This window comes from Netta rufina (genome assembly GCF_964035555.1).
Source record: "Netta rufina genome assembly, chromosome: 1".
NCBI classification, from domain to species: Eukaryota; Metazoa; Chordata; class Aves; order Anseriformes; family Anatidae; genus Netta; species Netta rufina.
In genome coordinates, this window is record NC_140123.1 from 204,476,531 (window position 1) to 204,493,911 (window position 17,381).

At 37.5% G+C, this 17,381-nt stretch overlaps 1 protein-coding gene across 2 annotated transcripts in view; it reads right to left on the minus strand.

Annotated features, from left to right (window-relative positions):
- CHCHD3 (coiled-coil-helix-coiled-coil-helix domain containing 3) overlaps window positions 1-17,381 on the minus strand; it is a 148,352-nt gene that overhangs the window by 94,307 nt on the left and 36,664 nt on the right. For both annotated transcript variants that reach the window (XM_084298133.1, XM_084298132.1), the window contains exon 4: window positions 6,385-6,529. In XM_084298133.1, the coding sequence (XP_084154259.1) occupies window positions 6,385-6,529 (145 nt within the window). The remainder of the gene's footprint in view (window positions 1-6,384; window positions 6,530-17,381) is intronic.

The window sequence follows — 17,381 nt, forward strand, 5'->3', positions numbered from 1 at the left end:
CTAACAAAACACATTCCTCTAACCATTCAAAAAGAAACTTTTAAAGAGAATAAATATTCACTTTATGTACCTTACATTTTCTATTTTTACTGCATTTTTCGTTTTATATGCCTCACTTTGAGAAAAAACAATTGATCATTAGCTATAAAAATAAAAAATTACAGGTCTACGACATGTCAAGTCAGAAAGTGGAAGAAGGAGAAAATTATTTGTATTGTTCCATTAAAACAACTATTTTAAATGTCAGAATGGATGTTATAAAGGAACAGAAGAGAGATACAGGTAAGCAATTTCTTATTCTAGTTTGCAGGCACTTAATGGCAGTTTCAGAGACGAAATAAAACATTGCTTAACTGTTGACGTGACAGAGGTCGTACTGGGATTACAACCTAGAGCAAGAACAGTACTATCACCCACAGGCTATTTTAAATTATTTTTTATTGTTTAACTACATCAAGGGGGAAAAGATTGTTCTCTCATTAATAAAATAATTTTAGACATGCAAATGAGCCTTTACCATTTCCTCAAGGCACATACATCTGTCCAGCTAAGAAAAATCACTCATGGTTTGCAAATATTTGGCAGGAAGTCTCGTTTCCTGCATTGCTGGAAACAAACATTATTGATCTCTATTTGCACAGCAACACCTTCTTGTTCGTACAGCAGTTTCACATCACCTGTTTGACATCCCCAAACAGTCAGAATGCCAGATTCCTATCCCAAACACCTTCCTGCTGCAGCAGAAATGCCAGAAAGAGAGGGAGAATAAATGTGTGCCAAGAGAGACGTAAGCCATATTCACAACATTATGTTTATTCAAATGAAGGTAAGCACATAGAGTGCAACGAAGTTTAATATTTTTAAAATGCAAATGACTTTTTCAACATATCCCACTTCCTTCTGCAATAAAGCCACCAAGCCCCTCTCCCCCAAAACAAAACCAAACAAAACCCTGGAGATCTCATCCTTAACGTTCAGAAGTAACTTCTTCCTCCTCGTTTTAATTTTGCCCTGTCCTCTACAGCAGGAAAGAACAAAGCCAAACAGATGACTTTTGTCCATGTCACCAGACTACTAATGCAAAAAGACCGTTTGCTGCAATAAAACAGCGATTTCTAAATGGCAAGGAGAACAGCACTTGGCAACAAACAACCACGTACATAAACCCGAAAGAAACCTTATGAGTAAATCTGCAAAGATACCTGCTTTCCAAGAGTACAGATACTTCTACATTATAAAAACTGCAGAACAAGAGACAAAAGAACTATCGCTAGATTTAATTTTGTACCATGTTGTTTCCAAACCTTAAGTCTGATTTTCAAATGCGAGCCTTTAATATTTTCACAATGATAAATTGTAAGTTACAGTCACCAATCACACTGTATTTTTCAGAAACAGCTTGGTCCTCTCTACAGTAAGCAATCATGTTTTGCCTCAGGCTATGTAGTTTACCTCAAATTATTTCAGAATCATCTAAAAAGATTCATTTTTCTATTAAAATGATGAATGAGCTAAATGAGGTATGTAATAAATACTGCAGGTTTGTAAACAGACTTCTTTTCTCTTGAGAACTAATGCCTTAACTCGTTTAGTAATTTTTCCCCCCAGTATTTTCTAGTGAAGTCATCCTTAAAATATGGTTAGCACAGGACTGTTTGGAAAGAGCAGGAAGGGTCAGCATATAATCTGCTTATGGAAAATAGAGGACCTCCTCTTGACAAAGCTAATGAATTGAGGACGGGGAAAAATAAATGCAACACTAAAGGAAAGGTCAGTGCATAGCACATGGACCTAGTGATTTGGACCAACCACCCAAGGATGATAGGGAAAACATCTAAACAGTTGAGACACAGAAGAGTGAAACACTCTATTTTAACAATATGTATTCAATTATGACAATAGGTCAAATTCACTCCTAACATAACTCAACATGTTTCAGCTCTAATATATCAAGGAATGCATTTTGTCTATTGATTTCAGTGCTCAGAAAAGTAAAAGAAGAATTATACACCTCAAATTTCCAATAATCTGATTACCACATTCACCTAAGGTGCAAAAACTGCTTTTTAATATAAGGATACTTCTACTACATTGATTTTTTGATCACAGAATTTATTAATAGACTTTCTTGTATGGAAAATGATTTACAAAACAAAACAACAACAAAAAAAAAAAAACCTCTGCCACAACAGACTTCATTCTCTAACAGGTACTTCAATGAAAGCCTGGAACAATACACGGGGAAATGTATGTAATTATATTAGTATGGATACAGATTTCTAATGATAGCAATAATCAAATTTTAATGTTATGGTTACAGCAAATGAACAGAACAATATTTCTGTGCCTTTTCAAAGGGAAATGAGACTTTAATGTCATTGGCAGCTCAATAAAACCATTTTCTAACATATAGGGTCTTAATGACAGCTCGTTTCAGTCCAGACAGTGAAGTAAACATGTTAACAGTAAACTCCAGGTCATTATAAGGAGATGGAAATACAACAGGTCCTCTGCACTTTGGATAACTATTGATTTTTCACTCCATGTTCTCTGTGTCTCACCCCAACTCTCGTAATGACTCAAGTGATGGAACATCAATAAGCTATTTATGGCAAAGCTCCCACATTTAAAGCCACTCAGCAAGACTCTGCCTGGCTCAACTACCCACAACTTTCAGATGTGCAGCAAACCCTCAATCGTAAGTAGTGTCAAGGAGGATGGGTCTGCTGCCTGGGCGAGTAAAACCTAATACCAGTACTCTTGGAGCACTCAGAAGACTGGGACCCTCGACTGCATCAGTCCTTGCCAGAGAGGATCACGCCTGTACCAAAATTCTTTATGCTCAGACTGAAATAAAAGCCTCAAGTCATCATAAAGTCCTCCTTTAAGAAGGATAGGCAAAAAAATACCACATTGTAAGTACACATGCTAAGGGTATGGAAGAAAGAAGTATTTTTTGATGTGCTGCACTGCTGCACACACTTCTCAAGCACACGGTGCACTGGAGGGTCTGCAAATTCTACTCTAAATTTGAATTTCTACCTTGGTTGGTATAATCATCAGAACTACTGGTTTGTATATCTCTGGATCTCCCCCAGAACCATTTTTAAAGAAGCTGACATCCCATCAGCCACTTTCCAGTCCACTTGTACCGAGGGAGCTCTCTGCAAGAGCTTACACAGCACATAAGCAGTTCAGCTATCATTAGCTCATCTATCATCACCGAGTTTCTTTCAGAGCCTTTATGACTATCACCCAGGCCTGAAGAGCTGTTATTGGTGAAACTGTCAACTTCCATTAACATTTTCTACTGAATCTTCAGATCTGAGACCTCATCCGAGGAGATCTCTGCAAAGAAAAGTTCCAGCATGGGAACTTTCTGATGTTCCTCCACTTTCAAGAGACACGTGGAAGAATTAATTCAGGGTATTTCACTGCTGTGGTTTCATCTCTTCCAAGCACTACAGGTATTCCACAGTCATCTCTTGGCCCTACAGCCTTTGGTAGAATTTCTGTTCCACGGAGGCTGTGGGATTGCACACACATATCCATGTTAATTTTTATACCTTTTCTTAAACGTTCTTTAAAATCTTACCTGTCATACCTGGGTTTTGGGGGGTTGTTTTTTAACACTTAGCCTAGCAAGTGTCATGATCTTCCTCATTCTGCTTGCTGAAAAATTGTTTCAGATTGCTTTAAGGGTGCACTCCCTTGCCTTACCTTGCTGTTCAAGCTCTGCTGACTTCCTTTAGATTTCTTTTTCTTGACAAGTGGAATACTTTTGCTTAAAGAGACAAATGACATTTCTCTCTACGTCTTGTCACCTGCAAAGCTTTTACTGTCTTAGCTGTCCATTTTAGCTTCATTTGTATCAATTTCCTTCATTTGTATGAAAAGTTAGTATTAACTTTTGGTGTGCTGACACTTAAAAGTTTCCTCTGTCCAAACCTATAAGCAGCAGCTGGTATTAAAATGGTTTAAGAATGGGAAATATTCCTTCAATCTAACAATGTCATGTCTGATTATTAAAACTGAATTAGCAGCCTTTATAAAAAATATTCTTCCTTTATAGCCATAATATCTTTTCCTGTGCGCTGTTTAAACAATTTAGTGGCAAAGGAATTAACTCTGTAGATAATGCTATTGACATTTCCAAAACACTACTTTTTCCTCCAATACTTTTTTCTCTGACAGATGCAATCAAATCCAGGCTACATAAAATATCAACCTACTCCAGCAGTTAACCAGCACATGGGATTATTCACCCTACCTGACAAATGGTGCACATAGATACATCCCCATGTTACAAATTTTATGAATTCAAGTCTGATATATTGAAAAAATATATTCTGCTGTTTATAAATTATGGTAGAAACAAACAAAAAAAAAAACGCAGTAGAAGAATATAGGGATCTTCACAAAAGAATCTCAAGGCAATTTCATAGATTAAAAAGGCACAGTTTTGGTAGACAGCTCCCTAAAATGCCAGGCTGTGGTGTTTTTCCCTTGAAAGACAGCCAGTCACTCTACAATTCCATGCAAGAGGACATCCTGTAACATTTTAAGGCATTTGCTTTGTTTCATTAGCACCATCTGTACATTCTTTCTCCAAGCCCACCTCCATATGCATTAACACCACACACCTTGAAACAATGCTCCTCAAGCTGATAATGCCCCAAATTAGTTAATAGCAATTCCTGATTGCTTCATTTAGGTGGTTCTAGCTTAAATATACTGGAATAAGTGAAAATTATCAATAAATTTGATTTAAAGGCTGAGTATACCAGTTTCATAGTCATAATATGAAATCTATGGATATTGATATGAATATGATATCGATATCAATATATGAAATTGAGCATTTGGCTGATGAGAAAGGCATAACACGATTCTCAAAAGCACAAAGATGGAAAACCCCTGGTAACTCATGCAAATAATATTCTCTAGTATACATCTTCAGTACTTCATTAGGCTGAGGCACAAAATCCTCATCCATACTGCATGACATTAACAAACCAAGGGTTTAAGGCATAAGACTAAGACTGTTTCTTTTTCATAATTACTCTCCATTTTCCTTTGTTCCTATATTTAAAGATGAGAAAACAGTAACTGTTTGTCTGCCATGCAGTTATTCTTCAACAACAATACCGTTAGAGGTCTAAAAAAACGTTGAGAAATGTCTGCAGAAGACACTTACACTCAGATAAGATACCTAAGTGATTTTACTGAGCACTGTAACAGGTTGCCCAGAGAGGTTTTCAAGTCTCCATCCCTGGAGATGCTCAAAAGGCATCTGGACACAGTCCTGAGTGATGTGCTCTGGGTCCCTTCCAACCTCAACCATTCCGCAATTCTGTGACGATGTAGGTGATAGATTTGTATTTGCAGAGCACAGATAAAACTGTTGAAGTGACTAGTTTGCTGCATTACCAACCAGTAAGTCTTAGAAACGTTTGATTTCATTTCAGATACTGACGGTCAAACATAGTCATATAGATGTTGTCATAAATAACCCCATTTATTTTAAAAGGAATGCTCACATAAGTGACATGAAACTCTTTTCTTTGGAAGATCAATTTGTTTACCGTTTATACTCCACTAATTTCTACAAAAAAAAAATATAAAAAAAAATCTAAGAACTGATATTCATACCTCAGAGAATGATTCTTGTTACAAAGAAGACTCAATACAGCAAGCAACTGCTATATAGGAAGCTATAAATCTGCCAGACATTTGAAATGGGCTGAAATATATATTGTCAATTTTCAAAAGAAAACAGCCAGCTGTATTTTACAACTTCCTTGTCACCAAGTCTTTATACGTCAGCTCTAATGAAATGGGAGTCTTTGATACAGAATTTTTCACTAAGCCGGTTCCAAGATTTGAGACAATCAAAAGTTAGACAATTCTTTTTGTTTTCTAGAACAAAAGAGACTTCAAAGTTGTACTTTTTGAATCCCTATTGTTAGCCAGGCTTCTAGCCAGGAATATTATGGATTCCCTTCCGATATGAAGCAATTAATTTCTAGAAGAGCATCTCATATTCTGTATCTTCTTAACATACAATAACCTGATTTTTAAATAGACCTAAACAATCATATTACTCTTCAACTGAAAACAGAAAAAGGCTTCAATATTACCCCCCCTAAAACAAGGAGATGTGTTACACTTGCAACCTTCAGAAACATTTGGTTCTTTTTATTCAGCTGTTCTTAGGACAGGGAAATTTGCGAACAGTAAAATAAAATTATAGAATTTAGTAGTAAGGAAAAGAAAAATAACAAGGCAAGATACGTTTTCTTCTTCTACTAATAGCTTGAAAGATATGCCTGAAGATATGCTTGGTTAAAAATCCAAGACTTCTACATAAGTTTTTGAACTCACAAAGCGTTGTGCCTTCTGCCGCTCCTCTTCTGTGGCAGCTCTCTCTCGAAGAATGGCTCGAGTCAAGTGCTCATTTGAAGAAATCCTTTCTCGGTCCAGAATTTTGCCAAACTCATCACGTACATACGCTTGTTCTTGCTTCAACCTACAGGAAGGGGAGGGAAATTTAGATTGAAAGGTTATATTACAAATGTATTTTAAAAAGCTATAAGCACAGTTACTTCAAAAATAGTCGCTGAAATTATTACAGGAGTCTTAAGACAGCTGAATATGAATTCAGTACAAATGCCAGAAGTTTATTTCAGATTAGTATTAAAAACAGAATATGGAAATTCAACGCATCTTAGTAACACAATTTATTAAATCATATAAAAGACAACTCAGTCAAGACTTAAAGCAAATGTATCTCTTAAGTACCAAGGATATGCACAGAGCTCTGTTTGTAGGAGGGTATTGGTCTTGTTTGTTTTAAGTAATCTTTTTTCAAGGAAACTCTTTCTCCCCACCTAACTTCCAGGTAAAATTTCCATTCTTTTCTGCTACGGGATAATGTTTTCTGACCTCTGGACAAACCACAAACCTAAATACTGTGTGTATCTACCAAGCTGCAAAAAGACCCAACAACCATAATAAACCTTCCCCAGAAATTGGAGAGGATGAGATGGAAAGAGCTACTGAACTTGTTGCAACAGAGTTAGCACAGCTAAAGCAGAAAACTCTCACCATTTGCATGTCACAAAACCATACATTTACTAGAAATCACAGAATTGTAGGGGTTGGAAGGGACCTCAGAAGATCATCAGGTCCAACCCCCCTGCCAAAGCAGGTTCCCTAGAGCAGGTAAATCTTTCCTAGAGTGCTCTCTGTAAGCACACCATATCATACTTTTATTAAAAATAGATAGATATAAATTGGTTAGCTAATAAAACATTTCTACTGAGCACATGTTGTGACACCGAGCACAGCGCCAGCATTAGGGAACTCAGAATAGTAATGGCACTATCACATAGGTTTTCAAATACACTTTCAAAAAGTGGAGGAAAGGAAGCTTAAGGATTCTCGGTGCATTTATACATTGTCAAGGGAGCTTCAGAGAACAAATCATAATGAGTAGGGTCACTTTGTAAAAGGTACTAGCATTACAGTACATTAGATTCTTCCCCAGGGAAAATATTTGAGTGGGGTGGGGAGGAAAAAGACAATTACAAGATGTATTAGTTCTGTGCTCAGACACAACCCTCTGAAATGCAGCAACCAACTGGGAGTCTTTATAAAAAGTTTATTAAGCAGCATCTTCAATTACTCCAGCAAAAAGTCAGATTATGCAGCCATGGACCAAATTCCATTAAGTGATTTCCCAAGGTCCCCCAAATTATTCCAGCAGCATTGGTGTATCAAATCATTCACACAATCAATGCTGCAGTCAAAACATTCTGCTTCTCTTTTCCATTGGAGAAATAATGTTTTGTCTAAAAAGAAAAAAAGTGTCAAAATAGAAGTCTTGGCAGCTTTTTCTTGTAAGAGACAACAGAGAAAGCACTCTGTGTTTCCAGAGACTGCAGTAAGCTCCTTCCTCATCCTTTATGGGTTTTACTTCCCACAGATGCTTTCCCCCTAAAAATCCATCTCTTCTTTATGTATATTGTACCTAGCAGAGTAATTAAAGTACATGAAATCAGATAATATCAGAAAAAGCTGCTGGAGGCTTCCACATTACAAACTCTCCAAAATTAAAAAAGTACTTAGATGGTTACACCTAATCCTTAGAAATTACTCCCGTTTTTGTCAGGAGCTCATTGAGTCTTGCCCCTGGAATTACCAACCTTAGTGAGGTCTCCTCTCAACCACTCTTACAAAAAGAAGAAAGTCAGCTTCCCTAACACTCAAAACTAACAGGTTCCCAATGTCAAGATAAACCCTTTGATGGCTTAACCCGACTGCTGCTACATTCAGCTTCCCTGCTAAGTACACTACAGAGGGATGGACTCTTCTTTTCTGCTTTTGCCCAAACTCTGCACGCCCTTTGCTGCACACTTGCTCCAAGATGGTGACCCAGAATCTCACCTCTGTACGTGTGTCACCTGATTTCCCACCTTACCGTGAGCTGTAGAGAAGCTTTTCATCAGAAAGGGCCATCCCACTGAATTAACAGACAATGACACAGCTGTGGGTACGTCCACACGAGCAACAGGAGGGATGGATGTGTAATGCTGGTTTCATGCGAGCAGAGAACTCACAGCAAGACTTGACCTGAGCTAGTCCGTTTAAAATCAGCTCACGTATCTCATCCCGTATCATAGTTATTTTCGTTTTGAAAATAGTCTTGGCCACGAACAGCTGGAAGGGTTGGGGACAGGACACCCCAAGCTGGCTCCCAGAAAATGCCTGCCAAAGCTGTACAACCCACCTGATCCTGCAAATTGCTGGTTTCCAAGCACACCACGTACTACAAACTCAGAAAAAGGATTCTGTGCCATCCTATGTCAGCAATCACGTCTCACCATCCTTAATAGACCAGCCTGCCACGGAACCTACTGCTATAAGGTAAGTGGTGGGAGTACAGGGAGAGACCCTGACTTCCAATTCCGATCTCCAGCAGTAATGCATTATTGGATTTTAATAAGTTACTATCCCCCTTGCCTCCTTTTCCACCACTAGGCATGTAAAGTGAAGAAATTACTACTAAACAGTAAGTGATGTGTTCTTTGCAAGTACCTGAAGATTAAAAGAACATTAAACATCGCCTACCTCATTAATACCAATAATGAGGATATGAAATATCTACATCAAAAAGTGAAGATCTTATCTGTGGTGTTTGTAACAGTTCACACAAACGCAGTTTTCTTAGTCACAGACCACCCTTTTTCCTTAGAAATGCGATTTTTTGATGTTTCTTATAAATGCACTCAAAAAGGTATAAAAATATAACACTATCAGTGTAAATATCCAAGCAGAAAACTCTTAAGTATTCCCTGGGTCATCGGGTAGTTTCCAGTTTTGCAGCTAAACCACAGAAATGCTTTGCATAAACCAATCAACTTCATCAAAAGAGAAAATACAATAATAATAAAAAAAAAAAAAACCTTATTACTGCCCTTATTGGATCTGAAAGACTGTTGCAGATTCCAGAGACTAGGAACATTTTTGCAATTTCCCAGCTGACTTTACGGTTGCCCCATTTAAACACATTCATTTTGGGGCCAACAAGGTTTTACCAAAGATCTTAAAACAACAGTTTGGCTTGCTGTCTCATGAAAATAAAGTCCACATTTTAGCCTTATATAAGAAATCCTTGTTTCCTTGATCAGCCCATGGGCTCTTCCCTGCAGTTGGTCCAGAACATCATGCTATATTTCCAGAGGAGACCTCAGCACCTCAGCACAACTCTTACACTGGCAAGGATATTTCTCTCTCCATCTCCTACTGTATGAAAGCAAAAACGTATTAGACAAATCATTTGCTTTGTAAATCGTGCAATCACTGTGGTGATTAACTAATACTTCGCAAGCTTTTACTCTGTGCTGTTTCTAGTTAGCAGATTTACAATGCCAACGTCTTTGTTAGTTTGTTAGCAGATCTACCTTACACTTTCATAACACTTATTAGTTAGTAGTTGTCAGTCATTTATTTCCTGACATGATCCTTTAATCTTTCTTTTATAATATTATCACTAAATGTAGTACCATAAACATCTCAGAGAAATAAAAATATTAACTTCACTTCCAAGACTGCTGAGAAATCCCATTACAAACCACCTACTAGCCTAACAATCTCCATCTGTCATTGTCCACAAGCCTCCAGTTTAACCACTTATTTTCTAAAATTGACAATTATTTTAAGTCATCAAAGAGATTATGCCTACTTTTTAACCTATTGTTTAAAAGCTATGTTGCAGCTATGTTGTTACAGGGAAAAAAAAAAAATAATCTAATTCTATGTTGTCACTTTCTCCCTTTAATAAAGATGTGTTTTGTCTCACTTTCCATTCCTTTCTCAATCAGTAACAGGTCTTCTCTTCCACCTTTGTGATATCTTTGCCACTCATTTTACTTCAGCAGTTCCAGAGCTGTCTGGATTACCTCCTAGTCTCCCCAAAAAAACCTTTCTTTGCAAATGGGGAGGAAAAAAAAAAGAAATAAAAATCTAGTTTAAGACATACCAGAGTAAAGAAAGTTCCACTTGAGTTTTAGCAGTTCTCATTATGACCACTTCTGTCTATTAAGGAGGAGTTTTATCAAATTTTTAGATCAAGACACTGAAGTTATATCAGAGAAAGAAAGCAGCACAGCAAATATTTTGCCATCACTTTTTCCTGCTTGGGGTGGCATTCCACTATGAAAGAAAGATACCTATTTCATGGTGAAATTTTAAAGAGTTTAGGCCAAAAAGGTACTCATTTTATGTTCTCCAGAAACATCCAAGGCTGACTTGCACATAACAGTGCCTTAAAGCAAAAATATTAAGTCTTTCCTATCTACTCAAATCCTCATTCGTGTGATCAGAGATGTATCTTGCTGTACCTACAGAATAAAATATAACTAGCTAACTTCCTGAAGCATCCACAATACTTCTTCCACTTTGGGCAACTTTTATCCACAAAAATGTCCTATATGCCCATCACAACTGATTTAAATTCACCGGAGTTTTAAAAGAAGAAGTAGGATTTTGAAGTAATTTTCATTTATTTGAGTTACATAATTGGGTGGCTCGTAGGAGCTTAATGAAACAAACACAAGGCAGCTATCTTCTGATCTCAAACATTTGCTTGCATCAACTTACAGTAGTTTCCTTCCTTGACATTACAAATTCATTTTGCTGGCATTCAGCATGCTGCTGCTGCTGAGTGAAGGCAAACATCAGCTAAATCTACAATAATAAATTATATTATTACCTAGCCAAAAGTAAAATAAATAAATAAATAAATCCGTATCTGCAATTTATAGGCAATTAAATAGCACAACGTGTCAGTACCGTCCACTATTCCAAGAATTCCACATAAATAGACCACTTAAAATGACATTTTTAATTACAACAAAATTAAAGGCTCAATATAATGGTTCTCACATTTAAGCGGAAAGCTCCAGTTAACAGACAAAAGACGTTATGCATTACACTGATCATTTACACAGAAAGTGCTTTAAAAAAAAGCTGCTGAAACAGCAGAGAAGGTTGCTTGCTGTACATTTTTCTGCAAAGTTGATAGTTTGAACAAAATACTCTAAATAATTATGAAATACTGTTTCAAGTGTACAGCTATCTAGTTACAGCAACTGATTTAATCAAATAAAGCACGCAATGCTATCGCTTTTCCATAGGGATATTTGAAAGTACGTAGAGTATTAACAAGAACCTCTACATACGCAGGTTTGGATTAACTTTTGGCATTATTTCATGTTCTGAGCTATTTCATTGCATACAATTATATACACAGAAACCAGAAGTTCCTGCCTTTTGACAGCAGACAGACCTCTGTAATCATCTTGTCCGACCTCCCTGCTCAAGCAGGGTCAGGCAGAGCAGGACGCCCAGGAAGGTCTCCAGTTGGGTTTTGGTTATCTCCATGGATGGAGACTTCACGTTGTCTTTGGGTGACCTGCTCCACTGTATTTCCTTATGTTCATGTGGAATTTCGTGCTTTTCAGTTTGTTTCGATTGCTTTTTGGCATGGTCCTCAGATCTCCCTGCTCACACTTCGTGAAAATCGGAGTGCCATTTGCTTTCCTACCTTCTTCAGGAACCTCTTCTGACCACCATGACCTTTCAAAAATAATTGGCCTTGCAATGATCTAAAGTCAGCTCCCTCACACCCGTGGGTGCAACGTGCCAGTCCCCATGAACTTATCTACGTCCAGTTTGTGTAACATCCTAACCTGATCATCCTTCTCCATCAGTAAGTCATCAGTGCTCCCTTCCCGCTGATCTCAAGGTGCTGGGATTCCTGAAAGCTGGTTTTCTTATAGATGAAGGCTGCACAGAGTATCTCAGCCTATTTTCTGTCCTTTGTCACTGGAACTCTGTCCCACTTCACTGTGAGTGAAGTCCCATTTCCCCTAGTCTTCCTTTTGCTGGTGATTTTCACACTGCATTTTGGTATCCATTAAAGAGACTTTTCCATCTGTCCAGAGATCTGCTGATAGACAAAATATTTAATTATATGACCCCGTGAACTAAAAGCTTTTGCCACAAGAAAAGGAGCTGTACTGGCTAAAACGGGGCACGCTTTTGTACCAATAGACAACACTCCAAATATCCTGCTTCCCCCAAAGCAGAAAATAAAATTTTTCTGCTCTGCCTGAGGCTCTTACTGCTTTTAAAGATTGGACTTAGGAGCTTAGCTAGAGGAGAATAAATGATTGAATTTCCTTTGCATATGAATACTGTGACAGCTACAAAGCTTACCCATCTGAATGAAACACTTGATTCAAGATCCCTTTAGAGAAAATTCCTAAATTCAAGTAATTCCCATCTCATTGGAGACAATACCACTCACAGCCACTCTGAGCAGGACACCACTGCGTGCATCAAAATTACTGAACACAAGGCACAGACCTAAATAGATGAAGTTTGGGTTTTCCTCAAAAACAGACTGGAGGATGATTGAGCATTCCTGTCACAAGCAAAAAAAAAACACACACAAAAAGAAAAGAAATGGCAGAAACTGCAGGAGGCTAGGTAAGTTCTGATATAACATTCACCAAAGATTTATGGATCTCAGAACAAACAGAAGCATAATAAGAATTTGGATATTTTTAGTTATCATATTTAAGTCCTACCATATTTTTTGACTGCTTTATTCCTGAGGTCTTTTTAATCAAAACTATATTTACAGGACACTCCATCTAAATCAGATTCTATTCAAACCCAACATTAAACCTTTTACATTATTCTCAAGGAGTGATCTTGCACCAGGCAACAGGTAAGAAAGATTTCTGACAGCTGCTCACATATACTCAAGCCAATTTGTTCTTACATTTAGATTTTGTGGGGCTGGGCAGGAGAGACTGAGGCAAAAAATCAAAAGACAAACATGGCCAAAACATCTGTCCTAACCCTCTCCTTTGAGCAGATCTTCAGACCAAAGCCAAAGTGGGAATACCTGGATTTAGCAGAATAATCTTTTGGTTTCTGCATTCCTCTTTTTTTTAATCCATCTTCATTTGTTTTCTATAAAAGCAGTGATTGTAATATTCCAGGTGGCTGGCATTTATTACATAGCTTTTCAACTAATTATGAACACGCTACATGCTAGTAACAGAACCCACATGTGAATACACCAGACTTGTCAGAGCACAGTAAGACAGCCTGAAATGCTTACCCCACTCCTCCGAAAGGAAGATTTATTTCTGGAGGTTCTGACTTGTCCAGAAGGAAAAACCACTGGAATATCACAGCAGTGCTGCTGTCCCGCACACTGTCACCAGAACAGGCTGCAGGTGGGACCAGCTAGCACCCAACCACACCATCAGTTATCGGTGACCATCACAACCACCATGGGACATAAAAATCCCAATTGCTTGGTGCATCTCGGCCATTTACTGCAGTTGACAGTAGAGGGAAAGCAAATTTGCCTAAATGAATGCATATTAAGAAATAAATAGAATAAATGTATATTTAAAATCTTATGGAGAAAGCAGCTATTTTAATTCTCAAGCTTTCAAACTTTCTGTACGTATCATAGAATGGTTTGGATAGGAAGGGACCTTAAAGATCAGCTTAGCTATTTCTACTCAAACAGAACTAGGGTTATTAAATGCAACTTTCATGAGTGTATACCAGCAAAAAAATGCTGAATTGAGTAGTGACTTAAAATGAATAACAGGCAGCTATCAGACAGAGTCCACAAAAATAAAAAATGAAGTCAAACTTCCCAATCACTGTGAAGCAGAAGCAGGAATTTAAGAAACAAACAATGAAGCCCGAAGGCTCTCTAATGGGACAAGTGGTACATTTCCTGTAATCTCTTTTTAAGAAACAAACTCTGAAAAGAAATAAAACTTCCGTCCTTTTATCCTTTTCAGATCCATTTTGAAAATGGGTTCAGGAAAATAAAATTGTTAATTATACCATCTGAATTTACGACATGGTACTGTAATCTTGCACAGCGTGAACCACGTTAGCCACACTAACAAGATGAATAATTTAAGCCTCAATCCAGAAGAAGTTGCTCAATTGTTTACTTCGAAATATCCATTTCTGTCATTCTTGAAAAACACCTGCAGACATTAAACATTATCACTAATGAAAAAGCACCTTTTAATTCATGGACAACAACAACAACACAGAGAAAATGCTAAAGAGCAAAACAAGAAAAGAAAAACAACAGCTTTGTGAGTCTTGAGCTCTGATGGCCACTACGTGCTTTATTCCAAACTAATCCACAATGCACGGGAAATCCAAAACTGGCAAACAATACAATATTAAAAGCAAATAGAGCGATGTATCATTTTCAGCCCTTCTTATTTCCAGATATTGAAAATTTATTACTCTATTAAAGATTAAACATTTTCTTTTTGTTACTTTTCAGGGAAATGATTACTTGCCAGTTGTTATATCTTTATTACAGCTCCAAGTTACACAATCTGATGGATTCGTGGTGATCCAAGATAAACTCACTCAAGTCCGAAGCGTGACCCGTGTCATTTTTCATTACCTCCAGCCAACCAAAATCAAAATATTTCCTGTTTCAAAGTCCACTACTGGGAAAATCAGAGTCCTTTGCTCTACAGAATGCAGGAAAATCTAAAGAGGTGTTGGTCTTAAAAACTTGAAACTATCCTGACGTATTAAGTCCATGTAAAAAGACACAAAACTCCAACACTTCAGCATTGAAAAAGTATATCTGTATATTTCCTTACACTGAGACTTCAGAAAGCTTACACTAACTAAAAATAAGAGTACAATGGATTTACAGTGGAAACCGTTCGTTGTTTGTTTGTGTGTTGTTTTTTTTTTTCCTAGCTTGACGCAACCAAGAATGTTAATGCATTCTGACAGACTTGCATAACATCCAAAAATGTTTTGAACAATGCAGTTTAGGCCACGATGCAATATTAATGAATGAATAATGTTTCCCAGCACTGACTTTCAATATTTAATGAACGCATACTCAATGTGCTACACGAATGTTGTTGAAAATCACTGTTGCTGACAAGGGATTTGAAAAGATGCTCGAGAAATCAGGAAAACCTTTAACCTAAACTTAAACTGGGAAGTGTGAAACGGATATTTCTCTTACTCAAATTCACCTGGCTGCAAATTCAGATACATTACTTATCTAACGCTCATCTGCTCCTACAAAACTTGGTTAAGGCCAGAGATATGAAAAATAAATTACCTGAATCACAGAATCACTGGCAATGCCTCTTTCTCTACTGAAGTCTCAGAATGACAACACGAAAAAGTTCTGCTTGAGTTGAAGACACTTCCCAGCATTATTTACACATTTAAGAAAAACTCATCTCCATTTCAATTTATGTAAAAGTTCACAGGAAACATCATTCTTCTGCACCACATACCCATGTTGTACAAAGCAAACCTTTTACCTTCAATTTTTGCATTATCTACTGCCCATTTGTCACAGATAGGCAAAATGTAGTGTTTTTTTCTCTATTTTACTGTGTTCTTTTGGTGACATTATACGTGAATTGTATTATAAATTATGCACTGCCCTGTTGTGGGAAGGGAGGAAAACCCAAACCATTACTAAAAAACATCCATAAGAAAACAGAAACCTCTTCTAAATTTAAGATTGGAATACAACTTCCCCAAAATTATGTTCCACCCAAGTGGTTTTTGAGACCTCTCCATACTAAACAGATTTTATTAAATAAGAGACAATTAGGACCAGTAAAATAGAAATGAAGCAAGGCAAAGGAAAAATGCTAAAGCTATAAAAACATGGCATTATAAAATCAAAGAAAGCGAAGATGCAGGTCATCAAATCCTGATCTGCAATCACTTGATGGCTGCTTAGTTCAAAACTATTCAAGTGGGAATACGTCGATCAAAATTGCTGTACTCTCTATAGACCACAAGATTCACAATCAAAATTCTTATCACAAATTCGCTGCAAATCATCAAAAGCTGTAATGGTGACAACGTGTGGAAGGAGAGAGGAGAGATCTAAGGTGGCAGCAGTGCTCCCCTTCCCTGTCCCACCAAACAATGCTGAGTAAGGCAATTTGTGCTACACACCAGCAGGGTGCAAAAATTGAGCCCTCTTCATATAACCCAACGTACTCCAGACCTGGTATCTGGCTTCCCCCAGGGCCATACGAGCAATGGGCAACCAGGCACTTACCAGTACAACTGAAACCATCCCAGCTGACTGGCCACAGAAGCCAGGCAATTTCCAATAGCTCAGAGACAAGTTAAAATGCAGAAACAGAAGGAAGAAGAGAAAATGAGAGAGGCCACGTTACACGCTCAGGATACGAACTAGGAGGTCTTTCTGTCCTCCGAAGAGAGTTGGCAGCTGCTCTGGATCTTGGGAATTAATATAACAAAAACAAATGTGTTCATCATCTGTTTCACGCATCTTTTTCTTTTTGGAGATTTTAGTATGGTCTCATAGTAATTACTGTTACTTTCCTGTGCTCATACTTCATATTACTCTTTTAACAGGAACTCCACTACTCTAGTCCATAGGCATTTCTTCCTCACAATGACCTGTCCCTCCTTAATGCTGGCCATACGCATACATGAAGTTTGTGGATCACTCATTGGAAAATATATTGAAAATACATTTTCAAAAAATATATAGAAAATACACTGAAAGTAGGAAAGTGGTGGTAATTACCAAATTGATCCCTAAACAACACAAACTTTCAATACTATGCCAATCCCTCCCTCCAGTATGTCCCATTACAATCTTGTCTTTGGTCAGTCCCAAATAATTTTACAGTTCTGGGATTAGTTTCAGGCATTTTTGTGTCTGGTATTAATATCCAAGACAGCGAAACACTGAGTGTTTTGCTTTACAGTAGGAAGTCTGGTTT